This window comes from Anser cygnoides, chromosome 5 (assembly GCF_040182565.1).
Source record: "Anser cygnoides isolate HZ-2024a breed goose chromosome 5, Taihu_goose_T2T_genome, whole genome shotgun sequence".
NCBI lineage: Eukaryota > Metazoa > Chordata > Aves > Anseriformes > Anatidae > Anser > Anser cygnoides.
Genome location: NC_089877.1, coordinates 63,891,592 through 63,906,111, shown reverse-complemented (window position 1 = coordinate 63,906,111; position 14,520 = coordinate 63,891,592). Strand labels below are relative to the sequence as shown.

Here is a 14,520-nt window from a genome sequence, read left to right as displayed (position 1 = left end):
TTTGATGCAGACAGGACAGTGAGACCCCGTGAATTGGTTTGACCACGAAACAAAAAGTTGTAAAAATAAGACACAAACACCCCCCCTGTAGGCTAAAACCCACTGGGGGCAGTGAAGCCTGTGGGATTCCCATGTGGCTGTGAACAACCCGAGGTTGTCAGGTATCTGCTGCTGTCACCCGGCATTTCCACTGCGTGGGGCATCTCAGCTCCTCGTTACCCCAGAAATGAAGTATTCCCATTAAATACCAGGGGAGGTGATTCCAGAGCTGAAAGCAAAATCTGGAAGATCCTCAAGCCTTTGGCTCGTGCAAGGAGATAAAGGCGGTGGCTGGGCAGCCTCAGGAGAACCCAAAGGGCTTGGGATACCCACCAGATCTCCAGGAAAACCAGCCTGCCCTAGGCTGTGCAGGGAAGTCGGTAGTTTGCAGAGCTCTGCTGGAACCCAGAGGCAGCACAACCGCCGAGTGGTGGCATCCTCTGGGAAAAGGCTAGCAGGGCACCATGCTCGGCTGGCGAGGGGATTCGGGCAGCTCCACACATTTCATTTCTGGTCGTTTTTATGTCTTTTTTTTTTTTTTCCCCCTTTGCATGTCAAAGGAGGCAACAGGCAGGAGCTGGTTACTAATTACAGCCTATAAAAAGGGCGTTTGCTGTGCACTCACAGCACCTCACTACTGCCTTAAAATAGGACGTTTATTTCAAGAGCTTTTCTTTCCCGCAAGATGATATTAACTATAATTTACATCTTAATACAGCTCCTGGAAGGCAGTAACACCCGTGCTCATCTCTACCTAAACGTCTTCCTCACCTTCTTCCTCTCTCAGCACTCGGCTAGATTTCTGGCGTTCAGGGCACCCAACCTCACATGAACCTTGGCTCCGGTGCCTGGGATGAGCCCTGCTGGGGACTGTGATCCCATAAGAAGGGTCATGGACCAGCATTTCAGCTCTGGAGACACAGATACGTATAGTGCTATGGACAGGAGGTCCAGGAGCTCAGTGGCTTTGATGTTACCCTTGGAATTTCGTCCTGGGACAACCCTGCAGGGAACTTGTACGGCCCCGGCTCAATCCAGCCCGAGCTGTAGGGGAACTTGGGGAACAGTCCTTTGGAAACCAGGGCCAGCCACGAGGAGCAGAACAGACAAGGAGTTTAAAACCCGGCCACGCTGCTCCTTCGGATGCTGTTTGTTAAAGCCTGGCTCTTCGTTTGAATCCAAGCCTGGGGAGAGGTTTGGGAAGGGCAACGAGGTTTGGGAAGGGTAACGAGGTTTGGGAAGGGCAGGGAGGTTTGGGAAGGGCAGGGAGGTTTGGGAAAGGCAGCGAGATGTCCCTCCCAAGTTCATTTCCCCCCTCTGGAGCAATTAGTGCTGGTCCACGGGCAGCCCTGGACCGGTGCCTGCCTGCACCAAATGTGTGTCAAGCCGAAGTAGGTCAGCCCCGAAGCCGAGCTGACCCCAGCTACGGGTGCTCCACGGGACCGGGAGCTTGGGCTCGGCGGTGACAGGCGCCGGTGGCCCGGTGCCAGCTGGCAGGCCCTGTCCCTTCGTGCCCCTCGTCCTCGTGCCCTCCCGTGCCGTGACGGCCACCCTCCCACGGTGGCCACCCTCGCCTTGAAAGCAGGCAAGACCCTCTCTGTCCCTGTCCCCAAGCCGGCGGGGAAGGGTGTGCAGAGGCTGCGTGCCCCAGCCCGACAGTGCCGAAGCCACGGGAGGTAAATGTCACCGTGCAGGACCCTAGCTGGCCCTCGGGTGGGTCAGGGAGGTATAGCTCTCCCCATCCACGCCTACAGCAACATACAGCGTGTATTACTTACCCCCGCCTTCAAGAATCAAAAGGGAAAATAAAAGAATTTCAGGCTAAAAATCTGACCCCGCTGCATGGGCTGCGGTGCAGAGCGGGAACAGATTCTGGATTTTAAATAGCAGCCACCGTGATGGTGCTGAGTTAATGCTGCAGGAAGCAGGCAATGCGGGACGAGCGGTGGGAAGCAGGCTCCCTCCTTCCCCTGGCCTGCGTGTGAGCGGCCTCTGCGGGTTGTGCAGAGCAGGAAAACCGCTTCTGAGAGGGTAATTAACCGTGCCCCAAAGGGGAAGAGTGAAAGGGAGCCCGCTGGGCGCAGCGGTCGGAGAAAGGCTGGGGACAAGGGAGAGGGGCAGCAAGGAGCAGAACTGCAAATGGAGAGGCTCCTGCTCCTGCCTGGCGACAGGACTGGCACCTCGTGACACCGAGTGCCCCAGGGTCGCAGCTTGCGCTGAAACCAGCAGCAGTCACAGCACTCCGCATCCTGCAGGAGCAGGCTGGTAGCTCAGAAGCAACGTGGCACACGGACAAGGTCACCTAACGGTCTGTGGATGCTGTACAGAGGGCTCTAATGACCTAATGACTGCTAATTGGCCCGCTAACGGCGTAATTCAGTGGGAACTACGACCTGGAGGAAGCAGCGCTTTGCTCAGGGCCTGTCATGCTGGGCGCGGGTTGAGCACCTGCAGCAAAAGGGAACTCGGCCGATGTGCAAAGCACGGCGAGAAAAGCAGCTTCACGGTGACCTCCCTGCTCTTCACCCCAAAAACAGCGCCGTGGTCCTGGCCCCGGGCTGGCGGCAGCCCTGCAGAAAGCTGGCAGCACCCGAGCTGGCGGGCAGGGCTCACCTTCAGCTTGTGCTCGTGCTCCTTGTTGACCCGGGACAGCAGCTGGGCTTTCCTCCTGTTGAGGGCGTCGATGAGGGCATCACACTGGGCCACCAGGCAGGCCTCGAACTCCACGCTGTTCTCCTGCGGGTCAGAGCAAAGCGTCACAGCCCGGGGGCGCTTCTCCGTTTCGGTTGGGAAGCAGGATTTATTTACGACGTGACAAAGAACATTTTTATATGTACAGCCATGGCCCTGCAACACACCAATCTGTGGTGTTAGTGTACGGAGTGCTTACACCTCTGCCTCGTGGCAAATGGAGTAGGGGCAGGTGAGGAACAGGTTTGGTCCATCCTACCCTGGCCTCGGGTCTGGGTATGGCAGAGACGGGGTCACTGCTGCTCACTCCACGACACAGACGGCTTTGGGAGGAGCAGTTTTTGGGAAGGCTGCAGGGGGCTGCTACGTAAAGAGGCGGGTGCTGACGGTGGGCCCCTTTGGCAGAGGACCCCCACAAACCAAGGTGGGGAGATGGGGCAGAAGATCCCCAGAAAGGCTGCTCCTCCACCGGCAGACACGGTACCTGGATTTGCTGCACCATGTTGCGGAGCTGGACCAGGAACTCTTTTGCCTCCTTGGCTCTGTCTGACAGCCCGTTCAGGGCCTGGGAAAGCTGGCTCTGCAGGGGGAAGAAAGAGCAGGGTCATTTCCATCTCCTGGCCTCGTCCTTGTGCTGGAGCAGCCGACGTGCGCGCCGTTTGGGCTGGGCACCGAGTGCCGTCCCAGCGCCGCCTTCCAGGGGCGCGCAGCCTTCGGAGGTGTCCTTCTGCCCCTGCTGCCCTGGGAGTGGGAAGGGGAAAAGGAGGGTTAGCCATCATCTCAGAGGCCCTGGCTTTGGCAGGCACAGACCTGGTGTCCCCCTTCTCCAGAGGTGGTCACGGACACGCCACAGCCATCTCCAGGCGAGCCACCCGCTGCCCCCTCCGGGTCCGTGCTCGCTGGGGAGCCAGGTACCAGAAATCCTGCAGGGTCTGACCTCTGTGCTGAGGATGATGGGCAAAAGGCCACCCGAATCAGCCCGAAAATAACCCAATCCCCACGGGAACCGAAGTCAAACGGGGTCCTGCCTGCCCCTGCCTCCGCCAGCGCGAGGGCACGTCGCTGCCTGCCCCAGCCGCTGCTGAGTGGCGTAACGCAGCGACGTAACGCTAACGCCACGGGCTTTCCATCTTCGTCCTTGCAAACATTCACTCAGCTCCCTCTTGCTGTGATTTCACCAAGTTATCATTTCAGGAGCTGGGCAAAGCGCCCGTGGTAAGTTACCTCTCGGAGAGATTTCGCGTTTTGGGGGCCGCAAACAGCACGCGGGCTTTAGGGCGGAGATGTCCCCAGATCTCCAAAACCCAACGCTCCGTGGTCACGCCGTTGTGCTCCCGGGGATGTGGCAGGGGCAGAGGGAGAGGTGGGATGGGATGGCTGTCGAAGGGAGCGGGGAGCAGCGAGGGGCAGGCGTTCAGTGGCCCAGAAAACGACCTTGCCGCTGCCTCCCCCGGAGATGTTAATATAACCCGAGCGATTTCTGCGCTTCCTCGGTCATTTATCGTGCACCGAGTCATTAGGATGCGGAGCTAATCAGCGAATGCATCTCTAATAAAAATGGGATTGCTAAGTCAGCTCAGCAGCCTGCCTGGCTCCTCGCCCCGACTCAAGGGCTGCAGGAGCGGCACTGCCACTGCTGCTCCCTGCGGGGACAAACCCCAGCGAGATCCCGTCCCCTCCCCGACAAAACCCGGCAAAAATCCCCATGCTCCTGGCCTGAGCTCACGTCTCCCACCCTGTGCACAGCTCCAGCCCTGCCAGGTTTAGGGAACAGCCTGGCACGGTGCTTTGCTGGGGGCTGAGCACCGCAGGGCTCTGTTCCTCGGTACAGCAGGCAGCTAATACAGGAAAGCAGCGGGAGTTTGGGAGGTTTACAAGCTCCTCATTAAAACTGCAGCGCGGTGTGGTTTTTTTTTGTTTTCCCCCCTTTCACAGAGCCTTCAGAAAGCCGTTTTTTAATATCAACATACGTTTCGGAAAAAAAAAAAAAAAGGGATCTTTATCTCAGCATAACTCTTTGAGGCTCTCCTAACGGGCAACCGTTTTAAATGTGCCCTTAAAATTTAACGCGAGCTCTGCGCTGCCCACGGGTAGGTCACCAAATGAAGCGGCTTTCACAGCGCAGAGACCTCGGCCCCGTCTGCGAGAGGCCGGGCTCTGTTTTGAGGAGGCAAAGGCAGACGTGCAGGGCCACGGGGACTGTTGCGAGCGCCTTCCCCGGGGGTGCCAGCAGCCCGGGCGACGTCCTGCCTCCTGGGTAGGCTCAAAACCTGAAAAGCTCCTCCACGAGCAGCACGGACTGCAGGCGCTGGTGTCCTCTGGCCTTTTATCTTCCTCCCTACCACTCTCCGTGCTCCTCCCAGCTCCTTCTCGTGTCCCCGGGACCCCCCTGCTCCCTGGATACCACCTTAGCTCCCTCCCGTGTCCCTGGGCTCCTGCAGCGGGGAGCGGGGTGTCCCGTCACAGCCCCCTAGGAAAGCTCTCTGGGTGGGAGCAGAGCCACCACAACCCTCCAGCCGTGCACGTTTCCCAGCAAGTGGGAGAAGCAGATGGTCCGCCGCCTGCGGGCTCCCTCCCGAGCTCTTGCTGCGTCCCCAAATGCCTCCCACGTGCACGGCTCCCCGGCAGGGCGAGCGCTCAGCCTGTGCAGCCCCAGGCTGCCGGGCATCCCCAGCAAACATCGCGCTGCATCCCTGCTGGGGACGCGCCCCTCTGGGGGCTCGGAGCCGCGAGCCGTCGTGGTTAGCCCATTAAACCATGTTAATTAATGCCCTGTGACGACGCGGCGTGTATGGGAACGCGCGCGGGGGCTCGCAGGCAGGCCTGGATGTGTGCAGCGCAGCGCCGCAGGCGCGGTGACGACGTGATTCACAGCCGCGGGACGCAGGGAAAACAAGTCCTTCTGTCTTCTGTTATCCTGTTTGTAAATCGGGGGCCGTGGAGAGAAATTAAACGGCCTGATTGGGGCCGTAAATCCTCCAGGTACCTTCCTGGAAAGCCATTCCCCTTGGAGCACACCCAAGCTTTAACGCAGCCTGTCGCTTCGGAGGAGGATTTCACCGCTGCGCGCAAGGGGCAGAGGTTTTCCGCAAGAAAACAAGGAGGCAGCTTGCAGGAACCCATGGAGGGAGCAAGGGAGAGACGGATGAGTGTGGCTGGGGGCGATGAAGGCTCACGCTGAGGTCTTGAAGGACTGGGGCTGGAGAGATGGGCTGGGGGATGCTCTGGCAGGGCAGCAGAGGGGCTGCAACCCTGCTGCCGCCCCCAGCCTGGCAGCCTGGAGCCTGCCCTCCTGCAGGCAGCAAGACGCCGGGAAGGTTTCTGACCTGCTGGAGAGGTTTTCCCCTCCCGGGGAAATGCTGAAATGATGATCTTTGCATCTTCACGTGGAAAGGAACCATCAGGCAAAACCTCCCGGGCTTCTTGGGGTTTCTCGGGGCCCCGAAGCCTGCCCTGGGACCGGTGTCTGCCAGCAGGGCCGGGAAGGTGGATGGAGACCCAAATCCTCCGCGGCATGGGGTGACAGCCTGCTTGCATGTGCAGGAGCAGAGCCTCACCCCGGCCAGCACAGGCAGGGAATTAATGAGTATGAAATGCAGAAAAACGTCACCTAGCGCAGTCCTAAAAACAAGCGCATTTGTTCTTCCCAGAACGCAGCCCTCCGTTGCTGATGCTCTTGTTTCAAAGCAGCAAGAGGAGACCTCAGTAGCTCACATTAGCATTAATGGGAGTTGAGCGCTTCAATCTCTGTCCCCGAAGCGCTCGGGAGAGAATCCGTCCCCTTTCTGTGCGCACTAATGGCTCTGCAGCCCTCCTTCCCAGGCACGGCTCACAACGGGATTTCTGCCAGCCTTTGGCTCCCCGGTCCCAAAGCACGGATGAGTGCAGTGGGGTGCAGCGAGCCGGGGGCTCCCTAGGGCTGAGCAGGCTCCCTGCAGCCACAAAAACGGCAGGAAAGCACCATTTTCACCTCCTCAGCGTCCCTCGGAAGGAGCCGGTCTGGTTCTCCTCCTGTACAACCCAGCTGCCGTCGGTGGAGGTGATCCGGGTTCACCTGGAGGCTCCAGATAACTGCTGCCACCCCAGGAGAGAAAACTCACCCCAAATAACTCCTGGCATACGCTGAGAGCCCAGGACCCGCTCTGATCCCACGTGTAGCAACCAGACCCTGCTCCTCCTCTCCTTCCAGCCATCGCGGCCGCTTTCTCTGCTGGGACGAGCCCCCGGCCGCCAGGAGATGGGGGCAGCGGGGTGTTCCTTCATCAGGAGGGAGAAGAGGAGAGCAACGAGCCAGGAAAAGACGAGGTGCTGCTCCCAGCTCTTCTGCCTGCCCCCCCGGAAGGATGAGGAGCTGTCGCAGACGCCGGGGGTGCAGTCGTCTGCCTCCTTCTTTTCATTAAAGCACGGGACCTGCAGCCTCGAATCTCGAGGCAAGCTTAGCGTCCGCCATGCCTGGCTAATTAAAGCGGGATGTTTAATTAAAACTCGCATTCGGTCAGAAAACCGATGAAGCTAAACCGCTGACAATCGGTCGGCTTTCCACCGCAGCCACGGGAGCCGGGACTCGGCGCTGCCTCAGCGGAGGACCAGGGGCTGCGGGGCCCTGCGATGGCAGATCCATGCCGGGGGGGCTCCTTCCTGGTCCCAGCAGGGACAGACGGCAGGAAAATCCTGCCCTCGTCCCCTCCTCGTCCCTCCTTTTCCCATCTGCTACCCTCTCGTTCCCGCCGGGGCCGTCCCGGGGCTGACGCAGCATCGCTGCTCCTTGCTGCCTGCGAGCCCCCGGCCGCGTCCCCGTGTCCCCGCTGCCTCTGTCCGTGTGTGGGCACTTTTGTTGCAGCCCACCGCAATCCTCCGGTGTCTTCGGAGGGCAATCAGGCAGCAAAGGGCCCTGAAAGCTGGCCTGAGGCACCCGAGATCAGGGCCTGCTCCCTGGTCCGCCCCCCCAGAAGACGAAACGCTCACAGAGCCCGCGGGGGCCCGGCCGCTCCTGCTGCCGCAGCTGGGGGCTGCCAAGCAGATGATGCTCCGCACGTGCGGGGCAGGGTCTGGGGATCTGCAAAGCCGATTATCTCTGGGGCAGCTGACACAGGAATTAATGCCAGGGCCTGCACAGGGCCCCCCCCTCTGCATCTCGGGAAGAGGCGGAGATGCCGCTACACCCGCTGGAATGAATCCAAGACCCTGGTGGGACCTCCTAGGGGGGACCAAGGAATCAAGTCTTTCTGCTTGAGACCACGGCAGAGGCCGTTCAGCTTTACCGACGGCTCCTCCAGCTGCTTTTTCGTTACGGCTTTTTCATTAAAAAAAAAAAGGCTGAAGGCTCCCAATGCCCACAAAGAGCAGGACACAGACTGCGTAGTGCGCACAGGGAATTTTCCCCCCGCGGCCCCCTCCTGACTCTCCTTTCCCCTGTCGCCGTGCAGCAACACTGCAGGAGCTGTGCACCGGGTGAGGACGGAGGCAGGGCAGAATTCAGCCGGCAAAAAATCCTCAGGAGCCCTCTGCCCGCCAGGCAGCCGGCTGGCTGCAGCCCTCCCTCGAGCTGGGGGGGCACGAGGCAGGGGGCAAAGCCCCATGCCAAGCCCCAAAGCCAGGCTGCTGCCGGCCACCCGCTAAAATTTGGTTAAAACCGCTGATTTTTTTTTTTTTTTTTGATAGCGTTGAGAAAAGAACAGCAGAGCAGGCATGGGCGTCGCAGCGCCGAGCAGGAATTGTGTGCACAGATGGCCCCGGCCGCTGGCTTTGTTCAGGCGCACACTAGGGCAGTGTATTTCCTCAGCGGGCAGAAGCGATTGAAAGGCTCCAGCCTGGAAACAAGACAAGGATATATTCTTCCCAAGCACAATGACCTTGCTGAGACCCTTTCATAGCAGCCCCGGGGTTCCCTGCTCCGGGGAGCACACGCGGCGGCGCTCTGCCTCCCCGCAGACCTCGCCGCGGGCAACGCCGAGTTTCTAAAAAAAATTTCGGCTGGTGTCAGGGATGCCGAGACATCCATCAGCCCGTCCGTAGCCGCAGGGTGAGCTGCACAGCCCGGCTCCCCGCCTGGCTGAGGGCTGCAGCTCCCGCCCGGAGCCCTGCGCGCACGGCAGAGGGATTGGGGCCGGCTGGGCTCAGCCCCAGGCTCCCCTCTGGAAGGATTTTTTTGGTGTTCGGGAAGCCACCTGCTGCCCTTTGCTCGCCGGCCCCTGGAGCTGTACCCCAGCCAGCACCGGGCACGCTGCTGGAAGTAATAGGGGAAAAACAGCAATTATTCTCTTTTCATGGATTTTAATGCGCTTAATCGTCACGCCGAAAGGGCTGGAGAATAGCTGGGGCCTGCAGAGCCCCGCCGGGAGCAGCACTGGGGACGGAGCCGAGCTGGTGCGTGGGCTGTGGGGCGGCGGGCAGCATGCTGCCCCTTCCCCCTGGGGCAGCACAGCACCCCGCCGAGCTGCCCACCCGTGGGCGCAGTCCAACCCGATGCTTCCCGGCTCGCAGGACTGCCAGGACGTCATAAAATATACATATGATATCAATTAGAATATATAATATCCTTTAGAATATAAAAAATCAATTATATCCTAACCGAATATATCCTAACTGAAACCAGGACAATATGTAATATGAATTATTATATGTTTAATAATGAAAAAATATTTAAAAAATGTTAAAATATTAAAATATTTATATTATAATATTAATAATGAAAATAAGGCAAGGCAAGAGAGGGGCTGCAGAGAGGGACCGACGGCAGCAGGGCACGGCAGGACACCTGCGGCTCACGGGGCTGCTGACCTGGAGGCACGGAGAAAGGGGGGGCGTTGTGGCCGGGGGGCACTCAGGTAGGGCACGGGGGTAACACGACCCGTGCTGGGGACACGGCCGCGGCGGGGACACAGCATGGCCCACACGACAAATAAACGATGGCAGGGGCAGTCGGGAGCGGTGGGGACTGCTCCTCGCGGCGCGGATGTGCTGAAGATGCTCTCCTCGCTTCGACACAGGACGCGGCGCCTGCTTGGGTTTTTAGGGAGAAGAAATGCGAGCAGCAAGGTGTTAGCAACAGCCCTGTGATGCTGCCCAATTAATTCCTGTTCTCCTTCGTTAGCGCTCAGCACCGAACCACCTCAGCTTCTCACCGGCAAAACCTAAGGCGCAGCCCTTTGAAATCACAGGGGGAGACGCCAGCTCCTTTATGGGGGTGCTGAGAAAAACAGGGGCCTGCTGCCTGCCCGCGGGTACGCAGCCAGGGTGCGCAGCTATTTTAAAAAAGGGCCAGCTGCTGCAGGCCGATGGGGGCAGATCCTGGGGCAAGCAGGTCCCTCCCGAAGCAGGGGAGACGAGGCTCCCCTTCACGCCGGCGCTGAGGCACCTCTGGAGGAGCACGGCCCTGACGATGGCTGGGTCCAGCCCCCAGCGTGTTCCTGGAGACGAATGAGGCTGGCGAGAGGCGGAGGACGACCCCGCAGCCGGTGGGCGATTTCTCCGGGCTCCTTCCCCTCCCCTGCAAGGCACAGTTCAGCATCCCCAGGCTGTGTCCTCGGCGGGCGGAGGTGCCCGCAGCTCCCCTGGACCAGTGCTTTTGGACACGTCCCCGAGCAGGCGGTCTGGTTCCTCGCCAGGGATGTCTTCTGCGGGCAGAATCAGCGCAAAAACTCCGCCGAGGCTCCCCTCTGCAGGAGCCGGGAGGAGATCCATCCTCTGCTGGGTAGCTGGATTCATCTGGAGCTGAACCCAGCTGGAGGGGTCCGGAAACGAGAGAGGAGATGGGCGCGGATCCAGGCTGCGGAGAGCTCCCCGTGCCCTCGTGCCGAGAGAGGAGAACCACAGACGAGGAGGAGAGAGCGCCCCAACTGCTCACCACTCCGGCCACGCAGCGGCGTCGGGGGGCACAGCACCACCCAGCACGGCCCATCAGCCTCGTTAGCACGCCCAGCTAATTGGCCTGGGTGCAGCTCCACGCCGTTTGGGCCGTGTCACCGGAGATGCACCGTGGCCTCGTGCGTGAGATGAGCAGATCGGGGTTGAGCCCAGGTGGCAGAGAAAATGGCCTGAAATCGGTCAGGGCAGGTCCGAGGGCATGGGTACCGACACACCGAGCTGGCATCCCCCGAGCGCCACCCGGGCTGCCTGGGGAAAAGGCAGATTCGGGCCTCGTCGACAGATTTCCCTCTCCTAAGGATGATAAAGGGCAGGACAACTCGCAGACGGGCTGCTAGGAAAAAAACACAAGCCTGTGCTGAAGGGAAACCGCAGAAATTGGCGTCCCGGTGCCCCAGCAAGTGCGGCGCACCTTACCCGGAGCTGCTGCTGGATGCTGTTTCCCTTCGGAGCCCTCCCAGTGCAAAACCAGCCCCGAGTGAGCATCCAGGAGGGAAACAGAAAGATGGTTTATTGACGGAGTTATCCACCCGTCTGGGGCACAGTTGTTGGGGCAGCCAGCGCACAGAGAATATCGAGAGTAATAACACTCAGCCCATCTAGTTAGAATCGGCCTTGGAAAGCAGGGCTCAGCTCCTGGAGGAGGACTCTGCAGGTCAGGAGGAAGTGTCTCATCGAGCGAGATCCCCCACATCCCAGGCAATCACTGAAATAGCATTGTTATTGTTTTAGAGAGTAATAAACCCAATGCACAGCCTTAATTAGAGAGAAGGCAGTTAATAAAGCCAGACACTGCATTTCCTGAGAAGGCTGCTCGGCAGCTAATCTCCGCAGCAGCTGGTCCCTGCCCAGGCCTCTGCTCCTCGTGGCGTTTTCCCTTGGCTCTCAGCAAGCCTCCAAGCCCTGGATTCCTGCTTCCCAGACCCAGGGGAGCGGTGTGGGGCCCTCGCTGCGTCCCCCGAGCTCCGGGACAGCCCCACACGCAGCCTCCCCCGGTGCTGGCTGTCACCCGACCGCTGGGACACGGTGGCCACGTCTCCAGCTCGGCCACCCCGTGCCCGAAGGGGCTCGAGAACGGGTGTGCGATGGGATGAGCTGCTGGTGACACCAGGGGACCGAGCTGTGAAATGCTCTTACTTACGCAGAACAAACGGGCACTAGGGGAAGGGCTGCCAGGAAAGGCCGAGGAGCTCTGAAACACTTGTGGTCGGGGCAGGTTTGGGTCTGGCTAGGTGGGAACGGCACGAACTGCTGCTGCTGCTTCTTAATCAGAAAATCTAAAGATGTCCCTGCCAACGGTAGGGTAAATCCCACCGGACAAACCCTACCTGTTTTCCTCCACACTGCACGGAAAAACACGTATGCAAAGGCTCCGGTTATGGTCCCAAGGGCCTGTTCCACACACAAAATGAAGGCGCTGTGGGCGCACAAGCGTGCAAACAGGACAAGACCACCAGCCTGCAGTCTAAGCTGCCAGGAGATCAGCACACCCAGTTTTTGGGGTTGCAGCTAGTGCAGGAGTGTGGCTGCAAGCACCAAGCGCCCCCCAGGCACCCTGCCACGTGTCCCCACACAGCCCCGTGCCCAGGAAGGTGCCCACCACAGACCTTACTCTCGCTGCCTTAAAATCACGCCCCACTTGCCTCCAGCCCAATTATCCCCTCCCCACTCAGCCTCCCTGCACGGCTCCTCGCACCCCAGCTCCGCCATCCCATTATTGCATTAAGTCTTTCAATCTGATTACTCCGGAGTTAAATTTAAACCCGATTAACCGCACAAAGAGTGATTTTTACCAACCCTTCCCCAAACACAGGGGCGTCTGAGAAAGCAGGCTGCGAGCCCCATGGGGTGATTCCTCCTCCCGCACTTGGTGCGTTGGCCACCCTTTTGTCTCGCCCCGTAGCCTTTAATAACCATCTGCGTGCTGCAGCCCGGTGCGGCCGGAAATAGGCTTGACGGCCAGCCAGCATCTTGACTTTGCTTTGACATTTAATCGCCCAGAAATGCAAACCGCATCGGGGCAGGACCCACCGGGGCAGGAAGGCGCATCCCAGGGTGGCGATCGGCTGGCAGCCGCTGCTCCTGTAGGGCTGGGGCGAGAAAACTCATCCGCTGGGGCTGGCGCGAGCGACTCGGCACCACTGCTGGTGGTGGCCACGAGGTCCCCCGTGGAGGGGCAGCTATGGGGTGAGCTCAGGGTGGTCCTGATGTGTTGTCTGCGGGCCTGGAGCCCAAGCCCTGCTCTACCACCGAGGAGCAGCTGGGCAAGCCCACGGCTATCATCTCCTGTTGGTGCAGACCAGGGCAGAGCTCTCTCCCACCCAAATCTTACCTTGGCCCAAGCGAAGTCCCACCCAGCTACGAGATCCTGCATTTTCTGTGAGGGCTCCTTCTGGATATTTGCTCTTAGCCACCTTGCAGAAGGCAGGCTGGCAGGTATTGAAGCGAACCACATCAGCACTGGAGGGCTGCAGCCCCCAGCTGGTCCCTTCCATCGCTGTCCCAAGACGAAAGGCGCTCAGCCTCGGGCTGCCTTTCCCAGTTTAACATTCCCCGGTGTGATACCGGCTAATACCCGCTGAAGGAGGTGGTATTTGGTGCCACTAGCACTTCTACTGGCTATTATGGCCAAATTCCTAATCACAAAACCTACTGTGGCAGAAGGGGAAACGTAACTGCGCTTCCACCCACTACAACTCAAGGGCAAACGCCTTGTCGTGCTCATGAAAATGCAAAGCCTGCGACTGCCTGCAGTAACCTTGAATGCCATCCTCACAATTCCCCCCTCCAACCTCTCCGTTGGAGCCTCCGGTTCTTTCCTTTTTTCCCCTCCAGCCCCACGGTCACCCCCGGCTGCTCTCCCCGCGTGCTAGGAGCGCTGGCACCGTCCTCCAGCCGCACCGGTGCCGGGCTGAACAACTTCGTGGGCTGTGGAGGGCACCAACCCCCTGTGCTCCCGGGGGGCACCCCCCTGCCTCTCTTCAGGAGATCAGGAGTGAATCTCTCCTACCGCCAGGACCCCCTTTTGGAGAGTTTCTCGTACGCTCCTCCGAGGTCTTTGATCAGCCGTGCCGTGACCAATGACCCACGGGGTACCGTCTCCTGGCGGACACCCCACTGTTGCCTGTCCGTAGAGGACGCAGCAACCCCCCTTGCTTCTCCGACATTTTTAGGAGGATGCGGGTTCTTTATTCATTTTTTCTTTTCTAAACGTAGCCCTTGGCTAGTGCTTTAAAGCTCGCGTTTAACGCTGGAGGCCTGGTTAAATCCCCGGAGCCGCTCTGCGTAACGAGCAGCCCAGCGCCAGCAGCCGAACGCGGCGCGGGGGAGCCGAGGGGGTCTAGCAGCTCTCCTGGGCTGTCCCTCACGGCCAGGAAGGAGAGCAGTGGGCTGGGGTTTGCCACCAGCCCCATGAGATGAGCCCACCCCATTTACCGAGTCCCTCTCATTCACCCAACCCACCCCATTTGCCGGCCAGCCCGCTCGGCACAGACAGCACCAACGCCGGGACGTCGCTGCCTTACGGCACTCGCAGGCAGACAAGACTCCGCTGGCGGCAGAACATCAGCTAATTATTCCTAATTTGATGCTCTCTGCTTTTGATACGGTTGCTGCTACCAGGCAGCCCCAGCAGCAGCGGGAGGCGGGACGTCGCGACGCACGTGGATCGATCGGCCTCTGGGCTTCGCTCTGAATTTCACGAAGGTTTAAAACCTCCGAGGTTTTCAGCTTGATACGATCTGGGAAGGAGCTCCGTGGAAAGCCCGCTCCCTTGTGCGTGGGGGACGTGTTTCAAGTGGCCTCCCGGGAGGCCCGCTAAGATTTTCAGTGGAAATCAGGGTGGCACAGGTGACAAAAGCCTTCAAAGGCGGCGTGAAACTACGATGGAGGTGGGCAGGGGAGGGGGATATCGCTACCGGGACG

The 14,520-nt window shown here is 59.7% G+C and overlaps 1 protein-coding gene across 13 annotated transcripts in view; it reads right to left on the bottom strand.

The window, feature by feature from the left end:
• Positions 1-14,520, bottom strand: part of TRIM9 (tripartite motif containing 9) — a 45,795-nt gene that overhangs the window by 18,291 nt on the left and 12,984 nt on the right. For all 13 annotated transcript variants that reach the window (XR_010832072.1, XM_048066111.2, XM_066998648.1 and 10 more), the window contains exons 2-3: positions 3,215-3,310; positions 2,653-2,775 (exon numbers count right to left, since the gene is read on the bottom strand). Coding sequence is in view for 12 of the 13 variants with exons in the window: in XM_048066111.2 (XP_047922068.2) it covers positions 2,653-2,775; positions 3,215-3,310 (219 nt within the window). In the remaining variant the exon portion in view is untranslated. The remainder of the gene's footprint in view (positions 1-2,652; positions 2,776-3,214; positions 3,311-14,520) is intronic.